Here is a 24975-nt window from a genome sequence, read left to right on the forward strand (position 1 = left end):
CGCTTCTGGAACTGTGCCAAGGCGACTTAATGAAGCGAAACCCTCTCACGCGGCGTATTTAGAGCAGCGCGACACTTACAACTGTACATACATATGTACCTATGTATATAAATACTTGCATTTATACGAATGCATTTACGTCTATGTATTTTTATATTTTTGTCTGTAGGCTCAGCCGTCAAACCGCAAAGCTGCAATTTTGGAGTCTTCAATTTCCTATGCAATGCGACACTGCTTCTAGGCGTGCGATCCAGTTAAGCACTGAAGTCTGACGGCTTCCGACCCAAATGTGATTTAATTAAATTCCGAAGACTTTAACTGGCAAATCGATTTTATTTATGTTCTAAATAGTGTGTGCATTTTTAAGACAATGCATTATTAGTACTTTGTTTTTTTTCAATTACCAAAGTGGAATGGTGTGGAAGTAATAAACTTAAAACTTCGAGGCCAAGAGGTATGACGCTGCCGAATAGCAAATGGTTTTAGGCCCACCTTTAAAAAGTAAACTCATTTAATACATATCTACATTAGGGTGGTCCTTAAATGCCGGAAGCAAATTTTAACATTAGATTTCCTAAGCCTCAACCCCGACGTCGATGCTATTATAGTTGAAGGTATCACAGATAAATTTTTTAAGGCGTGGCGCACAAGGGTCAAAATTCAGATTAGCCTATGAAGACGTCTTAAATAAATAGGGTAGAATAGGGCTTGTAATGAATGTTAACGAGTTTTCTAAACTAAAAAAAAATTGCAAAGAAAAACACATTAAAATGAAAACATATTTATTTATTTTTATAGTATTTCCTTTATCTTTAAGGCTCGCATGCCATGGAAAATTAAAACATAATTATGTATTGCAGTTTTTAATTCCCAATAATACATTTTTTTATTATCAAAACGAATGGCATAGATAAAATTTCCAACTAACGCCTTTTCCCAACTAAATATTAAAAAAAAAGCAGTGCCATATACCGCATAATTGGCCACAATGGCACAAACTTATAAACAAACAAACAAACAAATAAAAAATCCCACAAGAAAAGCTAGGAAATTACTAGTCCTGATAACTAGCACTGGAATGCGGTTGACCAAGTGCAATTTGCAACTGTGGACTGGCGGCTAACTGGCGCATGCATAGAATTTGCTGTTACCAGCGGCCATAATGCAGCAACAAAACACAGGAGCCCGCTGCTGCTTTCAAGCACTCAAATGCATACTGTATGTAAATATGTATTTATTTATGCATGTTGTCTTTAACATCATGCTCCAACAACAACAACAGCAAAATAATTGTAAGTAAATACATACAAGCCAATAATTGGTTCAACGATATGGCGTACACACATACATACAAACTTCCAAAGATAAAAAGCACTTGTGCACACTCCTGACCATTTGTATGAACAACCCGCAATTGGTTGGTAGCACAAGTCAACGACGCACCAAAGCGGCAGCACTGTCCAGCAAACAGGCAGTTGTGCGCGAACAGGAAAGGATTTGAGTGTAGCGGCCCGGTTGGTGGCCAATGCTTTTTGATTGCTGAACGCCTGTGGCCACTGCGCCATAATGCGACATGCTGTTTGTGCCAACGCAGTAGATCGTTGAGTTAAATACAAACAAAAAAAAAAAAAAAAAAAACATAACAGCAAATGCATACACCAACTTACCACAATTTCCTGTTGTTGCTCATCGATTGTGCCCTTCAGCTCCTTGACCAACGTCTCCAGCTCTTTGTTGCGCTCGAGCAACGTCTTGCCCAGCTCCGCGGCAAGTTGTAAATCTGCAAAGATAAAGAGCAAAAAGGAAAAAATAATAAAAAATTAATATGAATTGTCATGTAGTGTATTCTTAAAAGTAGATAAAAATATACTCGTTTGTGAATTAACTAAACAGTAAGAAGCAAAAAGCAATGAGGCGAAAAACAGCGAACTGTTTTATCAAAACAAATACAACAAAAACAAATTCCAAATTTATGAGCTTAATTTATTTGGTGCATCGCGTACTGGCAGGTAATAAATACCACAGCCGTGGAAGGGAATTGCAAATGCGCAAAAATCCCACCAGCTGCCCGTATCACCCGTGATGCCACGCCCATCCATGCTCGTTATTTTTCACACTACATACAGCCACACTCCACCGTCAATTATTGCCTCGCAGTCCCCTAAAAATATACACACACACACACACAGGCTGCTATGATATTTTGCTCCGTCCGTTCAAAAGTCGCCAAATGTCAGCAGCACTTCGCAATACATTCCACTCATTTTTTCGTAAATGCATTCATGCAGGAATTCCCATTGACCTAAATCCGCAAACAAAAAAGCTGAAGTTGAAAAATGTGGCTGCGGTGTGCCACAGACTGGCTGGCCTTTTCCATCGACCACATACATATAAATTCATTTTGCTCGATGCTTAAAATGAATCTCTCTCACTCATGCAGGTTAATTGAGTTTGTGTTATTTTAATTAAATTTGGCGGGGGTGGTGGAATGCATTGCCCACTATTCAAAGATATTATTTACAAGTATATACATATGTATGTATATATGTATTAACATTTTTTCAAAAGTTCAAATTATTAGATTGGAGACGTTGAGTGGCTATAGTTGCAGATAAATATGCTTGCAGGCTGTGTGAAAGTGGAACAATGCACGCATGCGTCTTATAAAATTATCGAAAAATTGTGTGGTCTAAGAAGAGATCTTTGCTGCTACAGTCAGAAACTGAACCTTTCTAATAAATGATACATTAACGGACGAGCCTAACCGACTTCGCCTTGACCCGAAATATGTTCAACGTTCTAGAAAAAAAACGATCTATCAAGCTAAAGTAATGCAATTTTAAGCAACAAAATCGCCATTGGCGTTGGTCTACCGGTGCGGTTGGAGGCTTTCGGCGAGGAGCTAGTGAAGCGCAGTTATCATCTGCTAAATATATACCTGAGCATTGCAGTCTCAGTGTAACTTGACCTATTCGTAATAAGACAAAACCAGTAGTAGTCTGAAGCATATTATCAGTGGACTGTTTGAGTATTACCAGTGAGCTTTCAGACCGGAATAATCCACCATTGCGGCAACCATAACTGCAATTGGCTCCGGGCACATCCTGGGCATAGGTTGTAATGCTATTAAGGAGGTGGTCAGAAAGGGAGAAACGCAGTTAGGAATCTTAACTTATATAGCTCAGTAGGAGTTCGACAGGCGAAGAGTTTACTGGTACTATTTAGCATGAAGGGATTCCAACTTTTTATCAGCCTCCCAAAAAGGTAAACTTAGAATGGTAACAGGCAGAAGACTTGAGAGAAGTCTAGGCTGGAGAGCATATTTAGAATTTTAATATCTTTCTTAGAATATTTAAGTGTCATATTAGACACCAAGCTGAGCTGAAAGACAAATGTCTAGAGGCGCATAGAGAAAGCTAACACAGCTAGTTGCATATGGAAGAGAATATTCCGTAGGAACTGGGGATTGAAGCTAAAGCTTGCCTTCTGGATGTACAAGTCTATCATATGCTTATATGAATGGTGCTTAGTTTGATGGCCAGCTTTAGATAAACAAGACAGCATCCGGAAATGAAGCAGTCGATATACAAGGAGCAGTTTGAGCAGATGCCACGGGAGCAATTAAGTCGTGCCCTTCTGATACGCTTAATGTCATCCTGCATTAGCTGCCCATAGAATTCGACATCCGCGAAAATACGTACTCGGCAATCAGACTCAAAGTTTCAGGCAGCCGGAGAGCGCTGCACCACAGTCATAGCGGTATTCTTCGCATGCTTATCGATAGACTTCTCTTCTTCATCTTATTTGGCGCTGTAACCGTTTCTTTTCTGTGCCGACTGGCGCCAATTGGAAATGCCAAGTGACGCCAAGTCATTCTCCACCTGGTCTTTCCATCCTGGCCTTCCTCTTCCTCTGCAACCACCAAATAGACTACTATATATAAAAGTAACTTCAATGATAGATTTCAGGTGAAGTTTCCTTCTAGACGAGATCGGAATAGGATAGTCAAGGAGAATTCCACTGAAATGTACCAATGATGGGTCCAAGGTCCACTGCTGTGGGCTGTTCTCTCTTATTCCGACTACCAAACCTTGCTAGCATCTTCCACGCGGGAGTGCTGGAAATTCGATAGCATAAAAAAAATGCAAAGGAGTAGGAAGAGCATTCGGCTATCTGAGGAAAGCCAAACGACACTTCTGGCACTTATGTACCTCACTGGCCACAAAGTCTAAAATAGTCAGAGATTGTAAATGCACGTAAGGCTTATACACGTTGGAACGACTTTGAACCGCAAAGCCAGAACAGCTTTTATAAAGTCCCGGGAAAGGTATAGTCAGGTTAACACCCACGATAAAGGGATATTGGCTCATTGGCGAACATGCGCCAAAATGGGCCTTCCTTACTACCCTCAGCGCCTTATCTGCAATCTAGCGGAAAGTAAGGAAACGGCCCTACAATATATTTACGAGTGCCCAGGATTGGCACGCATAAGGCATGACAAACCGTCTCCAAATGATTCATTACTAGCTTAAATAGATTCATCGAAAAGTCCAGGTAGTTTGACGAAACTGACGAATTATGATAACAGATACTATCAGGTATTCCAGAAAAAGCGTATCAAAATAGCTTCTACCTACCAATCAGCGAACCAGCATAGGCTTACATAGTTATATATGTACAAGTATATTTCTCCATTGTGTACAACGTATTCGGCTGTAAGTGTGAAATTTGTTGGCATTTTCTTTAAATTTAATGATCCTTTCGAATTGTTAAAATACATTTCTTTGAAAATGTTGGCAACATCATTGAAGATTGTAGCAAATTAAGTAAATATTGTAGTCACATAAGTTCCCTGAGGTGTGCCTAAACTTATCAATCACCTTTTAAATACGATTTCATCAACAAGTAACACTTCAGCCATACCAAATTTAAATGTCTACAGCAAATTTCCCAAACATAAGTTACAATCAAAAAGCTTAAGCTGCAACTCATTAACTACTTATACAACCCACCCATCGGCGCTGTGTTTTTCAACAGCTATTAATAAAAATTAATCAAGCGTTGTTCGTACAATTTTTTAAATTTAGTAAATAAATTTTCAAAAATAACGCAAAAAACAAATTAGCACTAAATTTGGTAATTTACTTCCAGCTTATTTTAATTGCAATATTTTAACCTGTGCAACATCACTTGCAACTAACGACTGAATGCAACATCAATTTAAATTGTATGCGCACACACACACGCGGGCTTCCATACATATATATGTATGTGTATGTGTGTAAATGTTGCTGCCTTGCAGTTGATTACAAGAAATTACCGAAAACAGACAGCTGACAGGTGACCACCGACCGTCCGACCGGCAGGCAAGCAGCGACCAACAATTATCTTCCGCAGCACTACGGCACTCATACGAGTCTTGCCACTTAATTGCGTGCGCGCATGGCCATCGCTTATTTGTGGATATTAACGAGACATAATTGCAACAAAACTGCTCGCAAAGCGTAGTAAACCGAAAAATTAAATGAATACGAAAAAAATAAAAAATAAAATAAATATCGAAATAATAAACGTGCAGGTGGAGGCACGCGTGTTTGTATTTACATACGAGTATATGTAGGTACATACATATGTAAGTGGCAGCATAATATAGCCAATCAACTGTAGGGGACCTAGTGGAGGCTAAGAAAAACCGCATAATTTTAAAAATTAATGATTGTTTTTTTCTTGTTACAGTCGAAATGTGTTGCAATAATGCGTATGCGTTTTTGTATTATTTTTAATTGAATCGTCATCAAAGCATGAATGTTCATTTACATAAATGCACATGCACATTAGGGTGGTACGCAAAAATAACAGCATCTAAATTTGTATGCGGCAGCGCTGTATTTGGATGAAGACATACAAAAATTTCAAAATTTTAAATCAATTTTTAAAAAAATTAAAATTTTTTAAATCGAAAATTTTTTTACAAAAAAATTTGATATATCATTTGACATATCATCTAACTCGCTGAGTAATGGCTGGTAAAAGTAAAAAATTTGTCGAAATTTCGCGATTTATGCAAAAAAAAAATCTTTCAACTCCTGGTAGCGACTGCTGATTTTTTTTCTTTTTTTATTTTCGTGGCAATCTCTCGCTGATGTTTATATTTTTAAGAACCACCCTAATGAACACACAGTTTTCAACAATACAATGCGATATTTTGATCAGTTTTGACTTTTTTTCATTTGTTTCTTTCATGTTTATTATTTTTTTTATAATAGTAAAGTTCATTATCTACTAAAAACCACATAAATTCAGATTTCAAACTTGGTGCAAAAATTTTAAAAATTCAAAAAATGATAAAAAAAATTTTCTAGGCATTTTCATCCATATAAAAAAAAATGTCGACCATTTTTTTTTTATTGATGAAAATGCGTGACACCATCAACAAAAAAAAAATTGCCAAAAATCAATAGCGTTTTGTAACCACTTGAAACGTTGGTGCGCTATAAAACTGCATACAAATAATTTTCCAAAAAAATTTTCGCACAAAGTTTGAAATTCGAACTAACATGGTGTTCTTTTGATAACGAGCTATTCTTTCTTAAAAAAATTACAAACATTAAACAGACAAAAGCAAAATAGTTCAAATTGGTCAAAATATGACACTGCTATTAGTATGAAGAAGTCGCTCATCGTTTAGCCCAAATTTACACAAAATATATGCCGCACATTATTGCCACCTTCGCGTATAAAAAAAAAAGTAATAACTAAGTGTGTGTGCGAAACAAGTACACTCGCCACAATGTCTCTAATCGTGAACCTCCACCGGTCGTTTTTTTTTTGTCAACAGTCTCAGCTGGAGTACAAAAGACTTAAGCAACGAACTTGCCGATCACCCAACCGCGGAAAGTCCCACGCGAATGCTGCGTGATTGCACACACCAGCTCAGCGCAGTCAAACGTCTTAATCAAAGGTGAGGCATGCGGAGAAATAAATTGACAACTGCTTAATTGAGCGCGTGCTCACTTAACTTAGCCGCCTGCACGTACGCGCGCACAATGAAAACTTGCCACGCGTGCGGAACAATTGTCGCAATAGCATGCCTGCCCATTACGCCGGCTTTAATCGTGGTCAATGGAGCCGCCAGCTGCATTAGATGGCAATCCACACCAGTCCCCACTATGCTTGGTTGCAGCGCTTTTCGCAAGCATACGCTGGATGCATTTGCGCGTTTGGCGCGGCTTTTCGCCTTTTTGCCATTTTACCAGCACGCACTCCACTCACTGACACGCCACCGCTGCACCACCAATCAAATGCAAAACAATTGCAATTGTGCTGTGCGCAGTCAAAGCCGCCAAAGATGAATTAATCGCAATAGTTAATTTAGTTGTTTGCTGCACACAGCCAACAAAGTTAGATGCAAATGTTTTGGCAGCCAGCGGTTAGCGGGAATCGTTGAGTGTCAGCAATTGGCGCGCGCATTGCTAGTGACAAGCTATAAATTTTTGTTTTCCTTGCCGCCGCTGCAATTACTTACGTATATGCGCACATATTTACACATGCACGCAACAGCTGCGTGCCAGCGTGCCAGCAAGATTGTCGTCGCCACGCCACGCCACTGAATTATTATGGCATTTTCTTTTAGCCGCCGTCATTGCGGTTGCTGTTTTTATTGCCATGTATTATCGCTTAAGTCCCGTTTGTCGCTGGCATTTGTGCGTAAGCCATGGATTTCGTAATCTATGCTGTCATGAAATCATAAATGTATATGCATATGTGTGTGAGAAATGCAACAAACGCGCACCGCTGACATGTGAAGCCCGTCGCTAGCCCCTCTGCGCGTATTACGCGCCTTCCGCTTCGCATATAAAGACACATGCGCTTGCATATTACATTAGCACGCATGTGAAAGTGAAAGTACACATGGTCGCATCTGAAGGTGCGTGTCTGTCTCGTTAAACCATTTAGCGCATTCACAGATGCTGGGCGCTGGATTTTTATTGCCGTTTTTTTGTTTTTGTTGTGGTTTAAGGAAACATAAATGTAAGCTCAGTGAATGGCAAAGGATTTCCATAAGCGCCAACGAACCCAAACGCGCCTTACACGCACGCCGGGCTGTGTGCATCAGCGCCTTTCCTTCCTTTTCCGTTCCAATGTTATTTCGATTGTTTCTCACCAACTGCGCCGCAATAATCATAAAAGTTCGTGAACACACACACACACATTCAATATCACCTTTGCTAAAATTCCAACGTTATTATAATCTCTACCGCTTTACTATTTTCTCAAGCTCGCTGCTTAGCAATCACTGCGCTAAACGCCATTTGAAATATCAAGGCTAACCGCTTTGGCTTTTTTGCAGTCTATTGTCTGCACTTAAAAGTTGCTGCTCGCCGGCACTCGAGCCACGCCAACACCTGCAGCGCTAAAACCGGCAAACTATAGTTATTAACAACAACAACACAACACAGATTCCGCTCCAGCAGCCTAGTTGTTTGACAGTTCGATGAAAAATTGTATTAAGCAAAAATTATGCAAATCACTAGCGCACCAACGACAAAGCGCCCACCCAGCACTTCACACCGCACGCCCTCGTCAACGACTCCATCAACTTCACACGCCAGCACATTTGGCTAAAAATAAGAGCACTAAGCAGCGACTCTGATTGAGACTACAAGGGCGACGTTGGAGACGATGGCAGCGGTGATGGGCGGTGGTGGCGGTCTCAGTTTAATTTCGCAACTCGACCAACACCGACATGTGCATCCCACGCATGGCAGCTACTTTAGTGCCCAGCACCAATTGTGGCCAGCCGCCACACAATAAAGCGAATGCTAAACCAGGCACCAATGCAAGATTTCCATAAATTCATTTAGCCAGCGTAGTTGTTTTTTTTCAGCACAAAGGTACTTAAAATTTTAGGGTAGGTGTGTGGTTTTTTTCCAAATATTTTCAACTTGCAACATGTTGCCTTAATACGCGCTGGAATTTCTCAACAACAATAACAACACTTACATACATAATTTTAACATTAACGCGACCAGCTCACATGCGTGCGAGTGTGAAATAGCAGAAAACAAAACAAACAAAACAAAAGACTTGCCATGCCACATTCTTGGATATTCTTGCCGCGCTTGCATTGCAGCCGCTTACTTTTGTATTGTCAACGCACACACACATGACAACGAACGCTCAGACTTATGGCCTGATTATGGCAACTTAACGTAACTTACCGGCTCACACTTAAAAATTCTGTTAAATGGGCGTTGCTTATAATTGAACAGCCGAAACTTAACGTACCTAACTTAATGCCACGTCGAAAGCTGTTTCATTTTGATTTTCTAAGTTTAAGTTCCGTTAAGTTAAGTTGCCATAATCAAGCTTTTAGTCATTTACGACGCAATTGCATTTGAATTCACAAAGTGGCAAATTAGTTATGCATGCGTGAGCGTGTGAGAACGTGCACACATCAGTGTGAGAGAGTGGCGTGCGCGCAGTTAGTTGCGCATGCGCAAATGCCATTAAATAGTCTATAAATTTGCCGTTTATTCTTTGCCATGAAGCATTCATTTATTAGCTAACGGTGCTTCGACCACAAGCACACACAGTCAGTGAAGTCAACCGTCAAACTCGTTGACTTAATAGCTGCAATAGCTATCAAATGGAAATATTCCAATTGATGGGTGTCACCTATGTTGGCCTTAAACGATATCGGCCGCTGATATTAATTACCGCTAGAGCATAATGTGCTAACTATAAATCGTAGATAATTAAGTACAAATAATCATATATTTCTAAGTAAGTTTTGATGCTTCCTCTTTTATTTCTGTAAGGAAATTAATTTGTTTTTTTTTTTGTCGTAATGAACAAAAAATTTTAAATTCACTTTTTCATTAATTGTGTTGCATTTCGTCGAATTGCAAATCTCCGCTTTATACAAAAAAAAAGCAATGTTGGTTACGATATGAAATCATTCGATATGGGAGTTATTACGAGCCACACGCCAGCTTGGCTTTCGCAACACATTGCAATTAGAGTTCATTTGTCATTGATTATGGCGACTTTTATGGTATTAGCAATTCAAATGCGATGCCATAATCAGCTTGGCTACAAAAATAATAACCGATTTCCTCATACTTTCGCGCCGTGCAATTGAATGACTTATTACGAATTAACAATTAACTCGAGCGATTTGTGTTCATCAATTACGTAAGTAAATCGATCTGCTTAACATCTTTCAAGCGATTTCATTAATTTAATGATGTTAGATTTTTTTCACATATAGTGAAAAACAATAAACATCAATGAATTCGAGATGACGGACGACATCATTGTCAAAACAGTAACGACATTTTTTTTTATTTCACTCTGAGTGAGCGATATCTTTCAAATTAGCATTTATTTATGTGAGACCGGGAAAATTTTGATGGATGATTAAGTCCAAATTGGTATGGCAAAAAAAAGTGGCTACCACAAGTAGCAAATATCCGATGAATTAATTGAATATCTGATATACTGTTTACTTTATCCGACTCTGCATTTGATTTCAACTACTTTAAAATGCATTTGACTTAAAGCAATTCAAAGTCAGTATGTTTCTTTTGCAGATGTCTTTTCAACCAATTTAAAATTAATTTGCTAAAATAGTTAATTGCCCAAAGTTAGATGATTGTTCAACTAATATTGAATTATGTATTTGCAAATATATCAAAAATGTAAGTATGTACTTGGTTTATCTCAAGGAGGCTGCTAGGTGATTATACATCAATTTTAAGTTATTTGCTACATAAACAGAAATAAATAACTTTTTCTGATGTAATTGGTTAAGCTATGCCGTACTGGGTATGAAAAAGCTTCCGTTAACTATAAAACGCCATCCGTGAAGTGAAAATTGCTTCATTTTAATATGGGAAAATTGATTTAAATACGTTTTTATTTGATTTTACTATTTGTCCCCCTCCGTGTATATTAAAATACGTGCGAGCTAAATTTTTGATATGAAAGTATTATTTTTAAATACGAAGATTTTTAAACGATAATCAAATAAATAATATTCCTTTTTACTAGAGAAGCCTCTCGCAGGTATTCTTGAATAGATACCAGGGTTAGAAATATGCGATATTTCTACCTTTGTAGCCAAAGAGATCTACTTTGGCAGAAAGCTCCAAGTAAAACTCCTATATCCCTGTCCCTGATTGTACATTGGTAAATAGACGCTTCAAGGATGGAAGATAGTGCAGGTGTCGCTGACAGAACGTAGATCAATTAAATTAGCCATTAGGTTTTTAATCATTTTTAATTATAAATTTTATCTTTTTTAGTATTGTATTTTTATTGGGGGTAATAATTTTTCCTACATACAGTGGTACATACAGTGGTACATATAATCTTAATAACACTGTTGATATTAACTTTATCGTTTTGTAACATTAAGATGTTATAAATAATGAGTTTATTAATTGCTTTTTTTAAATATGTGTGTTTAGAGCAGGCAAAGATAATCAAAATTTCCTACTTCATTTATTTATATATTTTTTTGCTTCTTCTAACACACTTACGAATTTCAAAATTAAAATTAATTAAAGGATTGCAAAAATATATGCATTTGTAATTAAAACAAAAGCAAAAAACTTTACATTTAATTCGTTCAGGTTGCTTAACGTACACATATGTACAACAAAAAATAGTAATACAATAAACAAAATTTAAATGAAAAATGATTTTTTAATAGCGTTGCTTTTCAGCAATTACATGGTCACCAAATTTGCAAAATAAACGCAGTGAAAATTATTTGCCAGCTTATTTATTGCGCCTTAAATACATTTTATGCGCTCATTCGATTTTCATGGGGTGAAAATTGATTTTACTAGCAAAACAAAATTTCCAAAGACCTTGGCAGCTAGCTGGTGCTCCCAATTTAAAGTAAAACAATATAATTTTTATGCTGTTAGCTTTCTAATAATAATGTAAAGGAAACCATTTTACTATTTTACTGTGCATACAACTTGTTGTATAGCACCAAACTTTTTTAAAATTTCACTTTTATGTATCTTTTAAAAAGGGGCCATTGGACATTCTAAAATTGACAGAAAATAAAATCAAGGAGAAGGTGAAAGTTTAATTTTCAGAAAGCCTTTTTTGTTTTGTTGGAACTAATAAGTAAACATACATAAACGTTTGCAAAAAATCTTTTTAGTGGTCAACCTCATTTATTTCTATAGAAATTTTTACAGCTATAAATGTCAAACCAACCAATAATGTGTTGCATTAAGCAGGGATCACACGATTTGTACATTTGTACAGATTTGTCCATTTTCACCTTAACAAAGTGTTGTTGTTTGGAAAGTTGTTATTGAGCTGAACTCATTCTCGATAAAAAAAAAAAAAATTAAATTCTAGACAACATCACTCTGTTTGCCAGTTGTACAAATGTACAAATCGTGTGATCCCTGCTTTAGTCAAGAATCATTTAATATCGACGTTGCTGCATAAGCTATGTCAAACTAAGTAAAATTGATTTAAATAATGACAGATCGTTCGAGTGTCCACCAACAGCAAATTTCTGCAAAATTAATGCTCTAACACAGTCAACACAGTCTTTCAATTGGCCAATTAATTATTGTGTTGCTTCCCATCCAGCGTTAAACCATTTGTGGCGTAATCATTTTAAACTCAGCTAAATGTTAATAAACTGTGTAAATCAATTAACTAAAATACACTTTACACTTTAATGATTCTTCCTTTGCCTTCGTGTGTGTGTGTGAATGTAAAAAATGATTAGCTATGCGAGAGTTCATTGAACGACTCCTAACTAGTCAAACTAATTTTCCAGTGCCACTTAGTCTAATACATACTAACAAATTTATTATGCAATACATATTTAGTTGAGAGTGTCCACAACGTTCATCTCATTAGCTAGTTGTGAACTTTAATTAATTTATTTTATACGAGCGTTGTTTTTCTCCAGATCTGTGTGGCTTTCACTGCTATGGTATGGATGGTTTCTGATTAGTCATTGACGTGCTATTAGCTGCTACTTTTAATACAGTGACCATTTCTATTGTTTTATTTTTCGAAAACCGAATTGGTTGTATTTAAGGAAGTAAAATCGTAGTCTATTTGGAATTTCGCTAATTTTTTTTACATTGCCACTGAGGAATCGATAAGATTGAAAAGATGAGATAGAAAGTATAAACTGCTTGATATTCAGTTTATTATGAAATTTGATGTGTAAACAGCTGTGTGCGGCTGGCAAAGTATTAGGCTATTAAGTTTAATAAATAAATAATTAACTAAATTTCATTTTATTAATTTTATTGGGACCAGTAGACGAATAAATTATAACAACTTCAGGATTAGCTCAGTACTATTTTGGGTAGTTTCGAACTAGTCCCGAAATGGTCCTGAAGAGGCGCTGAAACGGTCGAAAATATCATGAACTTGTCCCGAAATGATTTCAAACAAGACTTGTAACTGTCCCGAAATGGTTCCATATCAAACCCAAAGTTAGCCAAAGAGATTCCTGAACTAGGTCCTAAGTGCTTCTGAAATAGTCTTGAACTAGCTCGAAAGGGTCCAGAACTAGTTCCAAAATGAATATCAAATAATCGTAAACTAGTCCGAAATTATCCCGAACTAGGTTCTAAATTTTTCTTAAATCATCTTTAACTAGCCTCGAATAGATCCCCAACCACCCTGAAATGATTCTAACCCGGTCCCAAAATGATCCCTAGCTGATCCGCCAATAGTCCTGATCAGACCACGAAATGGTCATCAATTAGACGTGAACCTAGCTTACACACCTTAACCGTCTACAATCGGGACCAAAATTTATATGTGATATTTGTGATCGTGGTGTTACCGATTGAGGTGTGAGACTGAAAAAAATCGTTAATTTGATTTTTTAAGGACCACCCTAATGTGCATATGTAATGGATGTTAAGCTCTAATTCAAATTTTTGTTACATGTATCAATGAAAAAATTAATCAAGGTCATAAATAAATATCACCTTTTAGCGCTCCACACCCATTTTTTGCTGCGAACTACTTTCTGCCTTAAATGTGCAAAATTTAAATATTCAAAAATAAATAAAATAAAACATCAGGCAGAAAGTGAAATTTAACACCAACAACAAGGCTAAAACTCTCTGCTTTCACGCCATCATTTGACAAAAATTCAGTGCGGCCACCAGATCACCGCTGTCATTACGTCACCCCCAATTCTCGCTTTCGACCACGCCACTCGACAATGGACTACTGTAGCAGCTGCGAAGGTATAAAAGTTAGTTCGATTCACTTTTGGCATTTAGTTTATTTACATTTCGCCATCAAATCAAAGCATTTCAAGAAACAGCAGACGAAAAAGTGTAACTCGAATGGATTTAAAATTTATCTGTGCTTGGCTACTGGCTGCGACCTTAGTTGTAAGCGGTAACGCTGACACGGAACTCAATAAAGTCCCAATTGCTGTTGCGAGTGTAGAAGGACTGGCTAAGATAAGGGAGTATGCAGAAAAGACAGATTCAAAACCAGAAACTAAAGCGGCGTCATTGACACTAAGCAAACCAAATGAGGATGCAGCGCAAGAACCACAAATCGAAATCATGGAACTGCCTGTAAATGACGACGAAATGCAGGAGTTGTTAGCTTTGCACGATGAAATGGAAAAGGAGGCTTTAGCCGCTCCGGCAACAGCAGTTTCCCCGCAGGACGCAGCACGTTTGGCACGAACTTTGACAGAAAGTGCGCCTGTAAGCATTGACGCGCTCAACGATGAAGATATCAATAAATTAATGCAGATCATACCTCTCCCCTCCTCAAACGAAAAAGAAAGCAACACTGCGGAAATGGACACTGCGACGATGGATAGTAAGGCCGATACTACAATCGAGAAACATGAGGAGCTTTCCACAAGCAGGCAACGCACATCACGCGCCCTACGTCCGCACGGCTACTATATACTTGCCTTTGCGCCCGTCGATGGACCGCTGGTGCGCACTTACACCAAATTGGATATCATACCAGCAGAAAGAGCGTTAGATGGTGACTTGGCTGTGAGAAGGGCCAACAAGCAGCGACATGACAACGCTGACCTGCTGATGTCCGGCAGTGAGGTGGACGAGGCGCGGCTGATAAGCAAGAAAAAATTCAATCGCTACATTAGGCGGCTGATGAAACAAATACGCAAGGGAACGCGGAAAATTCAACGCAAGACTCGCTTCAAGTCAAAGTCAAACACACCAGAGCCGACTGTGGAAAATTTCCTCCACAAGCTGTATGCGCAACGAGGGGCGCAGAAGAAAAAGAAGAGCAGCTGGTTCAGCTGGTAGTCGCACGCTTCTAGTTAGTTAGTAGGTAATTTAATTGTAGCTTTTAAATTAGTAATTAAATTTAAATAAAAAAAATATTTATTGACCAAAAAACTATAATTCAATACTGCGTGGCACACCTGTAAGATCATGTGGCAGCACTTTCCCCGTTCTCTAGCAGCAACAGCAATGACAGCTTAGAAATGAAAAGCGCACTGGTAGGATGCCTGTGAGCTGGCACTGTGTGCAACGCATCAAAAATTTTCCCACACAAGATGCAAAATATGTACGTTGGTTAACGCCTGCATACAAATGCGCATGCGTACGCGTACGCGATTGCCGCGAGGCATATTTTCTGCTGATAACCGAGAAAGGTTAAGCATTTGCCCCGTCGCATATGGAATGCCGCACAGCGGAACCCCATAGACGAACATAGAGCAAGGAGAGGCAGGAGATAGAAGATTGCGCGCCGTCGGATTAGACTAGCACTTTCACATGGCGCGTTTTAGCCTTTTAAGCATTGCAAATTTAAAATTTCGCCAAGCGCGCAAGATTAGACACGTACACGCGTGCGCTTAGCCTTAATGCCCCGCGATCCGCGAATTTTCGAACTGTTCACATAACCCTGAAAAAACGCTTTGGGCTGCCGCTAGCTTTCCGCTAAGCTAAGACTGGTCTTTAGCATTAGCACACACAAATAGCAAAGCTGTCAAAATATTCTTTTCACTACTTTCAATGCATTTAATCTTGCTAAACTGCCATATAGGGGCATAACAGGCAGGCGGATGGTGCCCACCATTGTCGTCAGTCGTCAACATAGCGCAAAATGCGCGCGCGCTCAGTGGGCAGACCAAAGCGCGCGTTTTAAGCTACAACGCCAAAAAGGTCAATTCAACTTTCTTTGTAACCATTTTTGGCTGGCTAGCTGACTGACGGGAATGACGGACTGAATGGACCTGATGCCAGTCACACCACTTAGGCCTTCTGCTGGTGAAACAGGCAGCTCCGAGCCTGCGGTGATCTCGACATATACTACTTAGTACATCAACCATTGGTTTGAATTGGAGGTCAGCCAAAGATGTGCTTGCTTGAATTTGTGGCAGAAACAATTTATGAATTTTCTAAAAAAAAACACACACAAATTGGAAGCGCTGGTTTTATACCTATACATACAGACAAACATATGTACATAGTAAATAGGTGCGCGCGAGTGATGGCGCCATTCTGAGGATGCCACACAAGCAACAAACTAGTTATGTAGTTTCATTTCGCTTGACATGCAACAAGTGGCCAAACATGTACCAGTTGACGCACCTGCAACCAACCACACACAACCAGCCACCAAAGCAAGCATAGCGGGCGCCGTGCAACCGCCACAAGCCTATCTACATACATACATACTACCTGCCGGTACATAACTTCCCAGCACACAGGTGTTTTCCTCTTCTGGCTTCACTTTGGCAAGTTTCGCTACAGCCATGATTCGGCACATTGGCAGAGATGCGTTGTCGTGTTCCAAATAACCGTTGCACATTAATTTGTGGCTGCTGCTGCTTCATTAATGCAAAGTGGCAGCTACAGTAATCATAAACGCTGCAACCGCGAACAACCAACTTCTACGAATTTTCACCACATTTACGCAATGTGGCAGAAAGCAATTGAGGGGGAAAAAAATTGCTATCAGTAAACGAAGCGACAGCAACTCGCTTTAGCGCCGCACCTAAACAGCGGGCAATAGAAAATACATTTGTATAAAGGCATGCAAGTACGTTGGCAAATTGATTTTCGCGCTCCAGTTTGGTGACACTTTACAACTTTTTTCGCAAATATTGTAAACATTTAACTAAATTACATGTAAATATCTGGGTTGGCCACTAGAAAATGATGCAGAAAAAAAAGTCCAAAGAAGTTAAAATCGCTGGAAATTAAGCACTAAAATTGGGTCTAAGTCTTGGCAATAATTTATGCATTTTTTAGTGGATTAAGAAAGCGAATTGGAGAGATTTGAAGTCATTATGGCCTATATTTTACTATATTATGGATAAGTTTTATGGCATTGATAAATATATATGCCATACCGAATTGCTTTTGCCAACAACCACTGACAGTTAACATTTCGAAGGCAGCAATTTTGTAATTAAATATTAAAAATGCATAAAAAGAGTTTCGTAAGAATGTACTTACATATTAGAAACTTGCTTAATTTAATTTTATAGGGATAGGTTATTATGTATGTAATACTTCATATTGATTGTACATTCAAAGTGGATGCTTATGCCGACGTTTCTGCGCCATATAGAAGAACGGGCATGCCGAGGGACTTGTAGAGCGTAATTTTTGCTCGTCGAGAGACGGCTTTGCTTTTCCATTGCCTACCAAGCACAAAGTAACACCTGTTGGCAAGAGTTATTCTTCGCTTTATCTCCAGGCTGCTGCACTGGCATCCCTGTGTTTCAGGCAATATCATCTGGCAGATGCAGATTGGCAGCTCTTATGACGCTTTCCATTATTAGATTGAAAAAGTCGCAGAGAGATCCTTCTCGAATTGGACGCAGCTGAAGGTTGTGCTCAATGTCACTCTACAAAGCCGTATTAGTTTTGCGGGGATCCCAATTTTAGACATGGCGTCATACAGGCAGCTTCTTTAAAGCAGTGAAACTACCAGGGGTTTGACTACCACGTATGAATAATAACGTTTTCGTATAGCTTTAAGGCCCTTATGAGTGAGAAAAATCTTAAACACCCATGCTTTCGAAGTGGTGGCGGCAAATCAAGTATTTCGCCTAAATAGTCTTAGAATATAAAAAAAACAAAAAATACTGATATGGAAAAGATCATCATATTAAGAATATTCGACTCTAATTTAACTGCACTAAGTGCTTCCTACCGAAGAACGTATTTCCTATGTTTTTTTGGTATTAGTGCGCTTCTTTTGTTTGACAATCCGACAACAATTAACCATCCAGTGTTGTCCAGATTACATAGAGAATACATGCATACATGGCTAGGTATTTATATCTAAAATACAAACAATTTCATATTCATTTCCCACCCCTTTAACCAGTCGGCAAACTTTTCGATCTCTCCTCAAGCTATGCAATCTATTTTTAAAGTATTTATTGAAGAACCGGTTTTGTGCCGTACTCATTGAAGTTACATGGTGAGGATAACGTTAAATACTGGATAAAGATCTAGTGGTGTTCTCTGAGAAATAGGTTCCGCGTCTCATCAGCTAAATTCACAAGAAGTTAGAGATAGAAGAGCTTTCAGGAATTTCCAGATTAACCAGAGCTCATCCAAGCGAGATCATATACAATAAGTTCATAAGTTCAATAGGCACTGTATTGAATGTATACACATAGCAGAGGCAAGCTAAGCGCCTTATCTGTTCTAAAAAAGAATCTTTAAAAACTTATTTTCATTAAGGCAGGCAGAAACTACGGAAATTTTCAGTAAAATTAATCGTTCATCAATATTTGTATGGGTGAAGGTACGCCGGAACATATACTCGGTGAATATTGTGCTCTCGCTATCCACAGGGGCGTCGCTCTCAAACTATTTAAAATTTGGAATAAAAGACTCATAAAGGTGCCAAGAAGAAAGTTATTTATTAGTTCTAGAGCACTGTTAGTTGTAGAAATGGAGAATGTAGAGTATTAAAGAGAGAAGTAGATCGTTGCAACCGGCCATTGTTATTTATTACCTACATATAGAGGGTGCTCCTTACTCCCTGATCCTTCCAATTTAAAAGAGTATTGTTCAAATTTGATCATTTCATATTTTCCCGTAAAAAAATGCCATCTCGGTTCACTAGAAGGCAACATATTTTGTAGAAACGAAAACGCATGCTCTGGAAGTCAGGCTTTAAAAGCAGCAAAGAATGCAGTTTTATCCATGTTTTCCTCTCTTTTACAATTTGAAAAAATTTAAATTTATAGCGCTTTGTATGGAAAATGAAATGTAACTGTCTATTGATTAAAACCAATTGTGTGTACCACGGCATGTTCGGCATTAATTGCACCATCTATTACAGCAATATATGTATGTAAGCTATAAGATGCAATGAACCAAAGAATATATTTAAGTAAACAAAAACTATTTTTTATGCTTTTAAATTCTTGGTAATCCAAGAAATATTTTCATTACAGTTTAACATTTTCAGCTTTCGGCTAAGAACACTCTGCCGCAATAAAAAATACGCCCGCCCTTGCATTATTCGTATGATTATGCTTGATCATCAATCTTGCAGCGAATTCCAATGAAAACATACTCAAACACACAAATGCACTCATACACAAAAAATTTAAAATGCGCTGACAAAGCTTCATTAATTACGCTAGTATTTTTGTAACAGCAAAGAGGCGAGTACGTTCTAGCGTGTGTGTATGTATGTGCATGATAGCCAAAGAACGCAGGCCACAATATGTAGCTGCAGCATTTGGCTCGAAACGGCCGCGGCACGGCGCATTGTTGTTTAAAATTAAATTTTTGTTTGTTTTTTTTTTCATTTCCTATGCGCTAGCGATGCCGAGAGGAACAACAGCGCGTAGCGCGTTTACATCAATCACACATGCATGCAACACAAGCAAATAACTATAAATCTGACAACAAAGCGCAACGCAAATAACAACGCCAAGTCACTGGCGAGGGCCGTGGGCTGTGGGCAGTGCCGCAGGTGGGATTCTGATTTCGTGTGCGCTTTCGTGACGCGCAGCTACCGCGCAGTCGCAGCTGTGTGTCGCCGCGGCGTAGCAACTCCACTCGAGGAAGCGGCTTACGTACATAATTTCCGAGATGACTTGCATGTTGCATGCAACTAACACACCTATCTACATAACAAGTACATACATACATACATACATAGGTACATATTTATGCGCATATAAAAAAGCCAATATTAATATGCTTGCAAAAATGTTTTCGCTCGTTTCGTTTCACTTTTACTTTGCGAGTAGTATGTAGTACTATCCGCCCACTGCGCTCCTTGAGTGATTTGCATATTTTTGAATGTGTAATTGCGACAAGTTGCAAAATGCCGCTAGCGGCAGCATCAATCGCGAAACAACAATAGAAATAATAAAAAAAAAATAACATTTCAATTAAAAATGCGTTTCTACAACTTCTGCGCGGCGAGCGGTATTGAGGCTATGCGCGCGCCCCTCAACCAGTCACTTGTTGGCAATAAAAACAAAAACAAAAAAAAATCAGCAATAGAAACAAAAATAAAAAAGGTGATAGAGATAGCGCTAATAAGCGCAATGTGAAAAATGTAAATTATAAAACACCGAGCCTAGTTTAGCAACAAAAAAGGGGAAGAGCAAAACATACATACATTGTAGTTCCAGCTTAAGCAATTTTAAATGGGAAATGAAAAGTTGCCGACAATTTGAAGAGCTACATATGTATTTAAGACATTTTTCATGTGGCATTCCATAAAACGCCACGCAAATTATGCCGTGGAAAATGTTAAGCCGCGCCAGCAGCGCACCGCGTCATTTGGCATTTGTGGCTACTAAGCATTGTTCCGATGACTACACGCCTCGTTTTCACTTTTATGGCATTCGGATGCGACAATAAAAACGCTTGAATTCAATTGATATGCCACCGTCGATTTGGACAAATAAATACATAGATATACATATACCCAGGCGGTAGCGGTGGCGGCGGCAATAAGGTGGCAGGCGCTGTATAGCCGGAAAAAATGTCGCAATCATGTAAATCGCAGTCATACATATCTCATTCCGTTTTTCTTCAAATGCATTATTGTTGGATTGGCCTGACAGCGGCGGTAACAACAACAACAACAACAAAGCCATGCAATATGCATACTACACAAATGACATTCATCGCGAACGCATAATTTTCACTCTACTCTGTTTACGACTGGATTTCCTTACGAAAGTTGAATTTGAGACGCCACTCAAATCGCAAGGCAGTTCAATGTACGCCACTGAATTAACGAGAAATCTTAGCATTGCAGCTCACGTGTACAATTCGTATGTATTTGACGGCACAGGGTTTGGTATTTCGTGTCATGCATGGAATTTGGTTTGAAATAGGTTTCAAAGAAGTGAAGAGTAAGTAGTTTTATAGCATTGAGAAAGTCGATATTTATTTGTGGAGAAAATTTATTGGTATCGAATTTCACAATTGAGAAATTAAACGAAATTTTGGTAAAATTTTGTATAAATGTGTAAGGAAATATTAAAGTAGTTAGTGTGGGAAAAGAAAATTTAAAGGAGTAGGCGTGGACACTATCTGTCAGAGTCTGTAGTGCTGCACAATCAACATCGCGCTAATTTTGTACTGAGAATGGAAAAACACCAAAAACTTAGGAGCTCAAAGCATTAGACTCCAATTTTGTTGTTGGATAGTTTAGCACTGAAGGAAGTAACATTAAGTTGTGACAAGCGAGTATAGAATTTAAGCCAAGCAACAAATTTATGCAAACCAACGCCAGTTGACGGGTTTTAAAAATTTCAGTCTATTGCAGTGAAAGAGCGAGTATACTCCGAAAAATTTTTAGTATCATTTGGACCAAGTAATTTTAGCCTACCTCTTGATGGAGCTGGACACTCGCAGAGAAAGTGTTCCGCAGTATCAGAACTTGCTCAACGCTGCCTTGCGCCTTGTTGGTATATATCTTTTCTTATTCATTCCCAATAGAAATCAGGTTTTAAGTGGGTTGTGGTATTCCAGTTCCGTTTGGAAATCCCCTACGATTCTTTTGAGGGTTAAATTTGTGCTGTTGATTTCCCTGAGAGGAGCACTTTGTCCTACGCGTTGGACAAATTTAATGTGGCTATGCAACTTGCTAGTTCATCCGCTGCCTTAAGATTGTATTATAATAATTTCGAACGAATCATAAATTGAAGCCAACTATCTTCTATAGTCTTGCACTGGTCCTAACCAAGAAAGAGGAGAGTGCCCCAATCCTTCCCACGACTGTCGGATCTACGTAATCGGAACGACCCAGATCTATAATTCGCACATTTATTTAAACCAAACGCAAATCAATTTAAATCCCAAACCGAAATTAGAACAAAACCATTTGGAAGTGTTTTCACAAGAACATAAATGAGAACAACACTGTGGAGAACCTTCTCAACAGGAATTATACAAGAAGAAATATCTGTGGAACGTTGCTAAAGAGAACAAAAGGTGAGCAAGATTTTCGGGAATATTTCTAAAAGAACAATGCCTATTAGGGACGAAAGTCTCCGGAATGTTATGACGAAGAACAAAATGGAAACCTTCTCGATAAGAACAATTTTGGAACTAAGAACAGTGCCAGAAACCTTCTCACAAAGAACGAAACGGGAACAAATCTTCTCTGAACTATTCGCGAAGAATGGAAGCGAGGGCAAAATTTCTTCAAAATTCTTTGAATATAAAAAATAATCACATGAGAACTGAAAGAAAATTATGCAAATTGAGTCAACGAAAGACTTAAGACACGAACTTGTACAGAAAATGAAAATTTTTTTCATAAAGGAAGAGTTCACCCTAATGATTAACGATCTGGAAGTTGAAATGATGCAGCTTTCCTCTGACTTAAAATTACCAACCATGGGGGGGTCACTGAAACGATTTCTCACTCAGGCGCCCGTCTCATTCTTAACGTTAAGTTATAAAAACTTTTGTTCTCTAGCAGAACGTTCGCCAAATTTTTGTTCGTATTTTTTATCTTCGATACTTTCGTTCCCACTGGAAACCTTCCCGAAAAATTCGGTCCCATTCTGTTCTTCTTGTGAGTGTTTTTGAGGGTTTAGTTCTTTTTGATAACGTTCCTGAGTGTTTTGTTCACATTTTGTTCTTTACGGAAACGTTCCCTTTTCTTCTCATTTTGTGCCCATTCAAACTCAATCCTTTTGTTCCCGTTTGGTTCGTTTGCGGGTACTATACCAAAATCGGATCGCGTTTTCGGTCACTGGTAAAGACAAGTGGCATTTAAACTACTAAGGCTTTCCCGGTGAGCAGCCCTTTTATATCAATTAGGAATCTGTTAAAGGTGGAATTGCCTGAATGTAATTTTTTTTTAATATTCTAAAGCATGCAATACACTTTCTTTAGAAATCCAGATGTTAACTAAATAAAATCGGAATGACCTCTAATTTGACATAAGGATTTAGGTGACGGAGCACCTAAAAGTATGCAAAAATCCACTCGTACGAAATAAAGGAATTAAGAGCTTTTATATAACTGCAGTTAAGCTCTTGATGAAAATAGCCAAAAAGGCAATTGAATTTTAGACCAAGTTGGTAGTTGTTCGCTTCATAGTGGTGACGATCAGAGAATGCTTTTACCCCTTACACTACTATATATGTAAAATCTATAGAAAGCTTTTATATATCGAAGCATACGTTTTGGTCGTGACTACTTTATAGACACGCGTACGACGCTTTCTATATATTTTCTATAGATGAGGACAGTATGAAAGCTCCGCCTGGCCAACACAGATATGTATCTAAAAAATCTTTTTATTTAACTTTCCGAAACACCCTGTACATTTCTGCTTCCATTTGTATGCACATAAATAACAAATACTAAATACATATTAATCTTGTATGAATGCGCAACAATAACGTGACGGTGTAACTTGAATTCGTCGAATTTTGTCAAATATTTATATGTATATGCGAGTGCATACATATGTACATACATAAATTTCGCCAGCGCTAAAATTCATAACTATTTATGTATTTCTCATTGTGGCAAAAGCTACTTCTTTGACTGTTATTGACTCTAATAGTGCTGACAATGCGGCTATTTTTCTTTTGACAATTCAACACTTGTCAACACAATGCACGAAATAACGTCGCTACGTTGCGCCCTTCAATTGTGACATTTTCATTAATTTTCTCGCACAATGTTGCTAAGACAAAAAAGTGCAATGACCTAACATCGCAACTCTTGGGATCATCAAGGAAATAGCCAAATTGAGTTGAAATTAAATTTTTAAAGTATGTTGTTACATACGTTCAACAATTTATTATTATTATTTTTTTTTGCTTCTATTTCCTTTCAATTGCAATCTTCGCATTGATTTTCGTGTGGCGAATTGCTTAAACTTTAATTGTGAATTCACTAAGTTCCACACGCAATTAAAACTAGTCGCTATTAAAGTTGTTGTTGTTGTGGTTGATGTCGATTTCTCGTTGCCGACAAGCGCATCTCCGTCTTAAGCAGCAGCAGCAGCAGTAACAGCAACGGCAGGCAGCTGTGTCTCTGCTTGTTGCAGCTTTGATTACTTGTTAGATGCGGTTGAATAATCGCAGGAATTGAAAATTAATTCAGCGTAGTAAATTAGGCAAATTTGGAAATTCAAATGGCTGCAATAACTGCATAGCCAGTCGTTTTGAAATCTGCATGAATGGAGTAAATGTATACATTTGAGCATTAGGGTAGTCCAAAAAATAAAGTTGGAATTTTAATGCCCTCACCACCTAGGATTGTCCTATATCGAAAAAACGCTGTAATTTTATTCGAAATCAAAAAGTATTTAGAGATCGCTCAATGCCCTCAAAATTGTTCATGTATATATTTTATATGGGGAAAAAAAAATTTCGTGGAAATGGAAGATCTATTCCTCTTCAGCTGACTTCCAATGACAATACCCAATTGTTTATCTGACCATTTTTAATTTTTTTTTTTGGGTCCTCCACAGCCCCCAAAAAAT

At 38.2% G+C, this 24975-nt stretch overlaps 1 protein-coding gene across 2 annotated transcripts in view; it reads right to left on the bottom strand.

The window, feature by feature from the left end:
- Window positions 1–24975, bottom strand: part of LOC118733046 — a 66004-nt gene that overhangs the window by 9533 nt on the left and 31496 nt on the right. For both annotated transcript variants that reach the window (XM_036462221.1, XM_036462220.1), the window contains exon 2: window positions 1668–1780. In XM_036462221.1, the coding sequence (XP_036318114.1) occupies window positions 1668–1780 (113 nt within the window). The remainder of the gene's footprint in view (window positions 1–1667; window positions 1781–24975) is intronic.

The sequence above is a fragment of the Rhagoletis pomonella genome, unplaced genomic scaffold (assembly GCF_013731165.1).
Source record: "Rhagoletis pomonella isolate Grant_MI unplaced genomic scaffold, Rhpom_1.0 Rhpom_scaffold_00002, whole genome shotgun sequence".
NCBI classification, from domain to species: Eukaryota; Metazoa; Arthropoda; class Insecta; order Diptera; family Tephritidae; genus Rhagoletis; species Rhagoletis pomonella.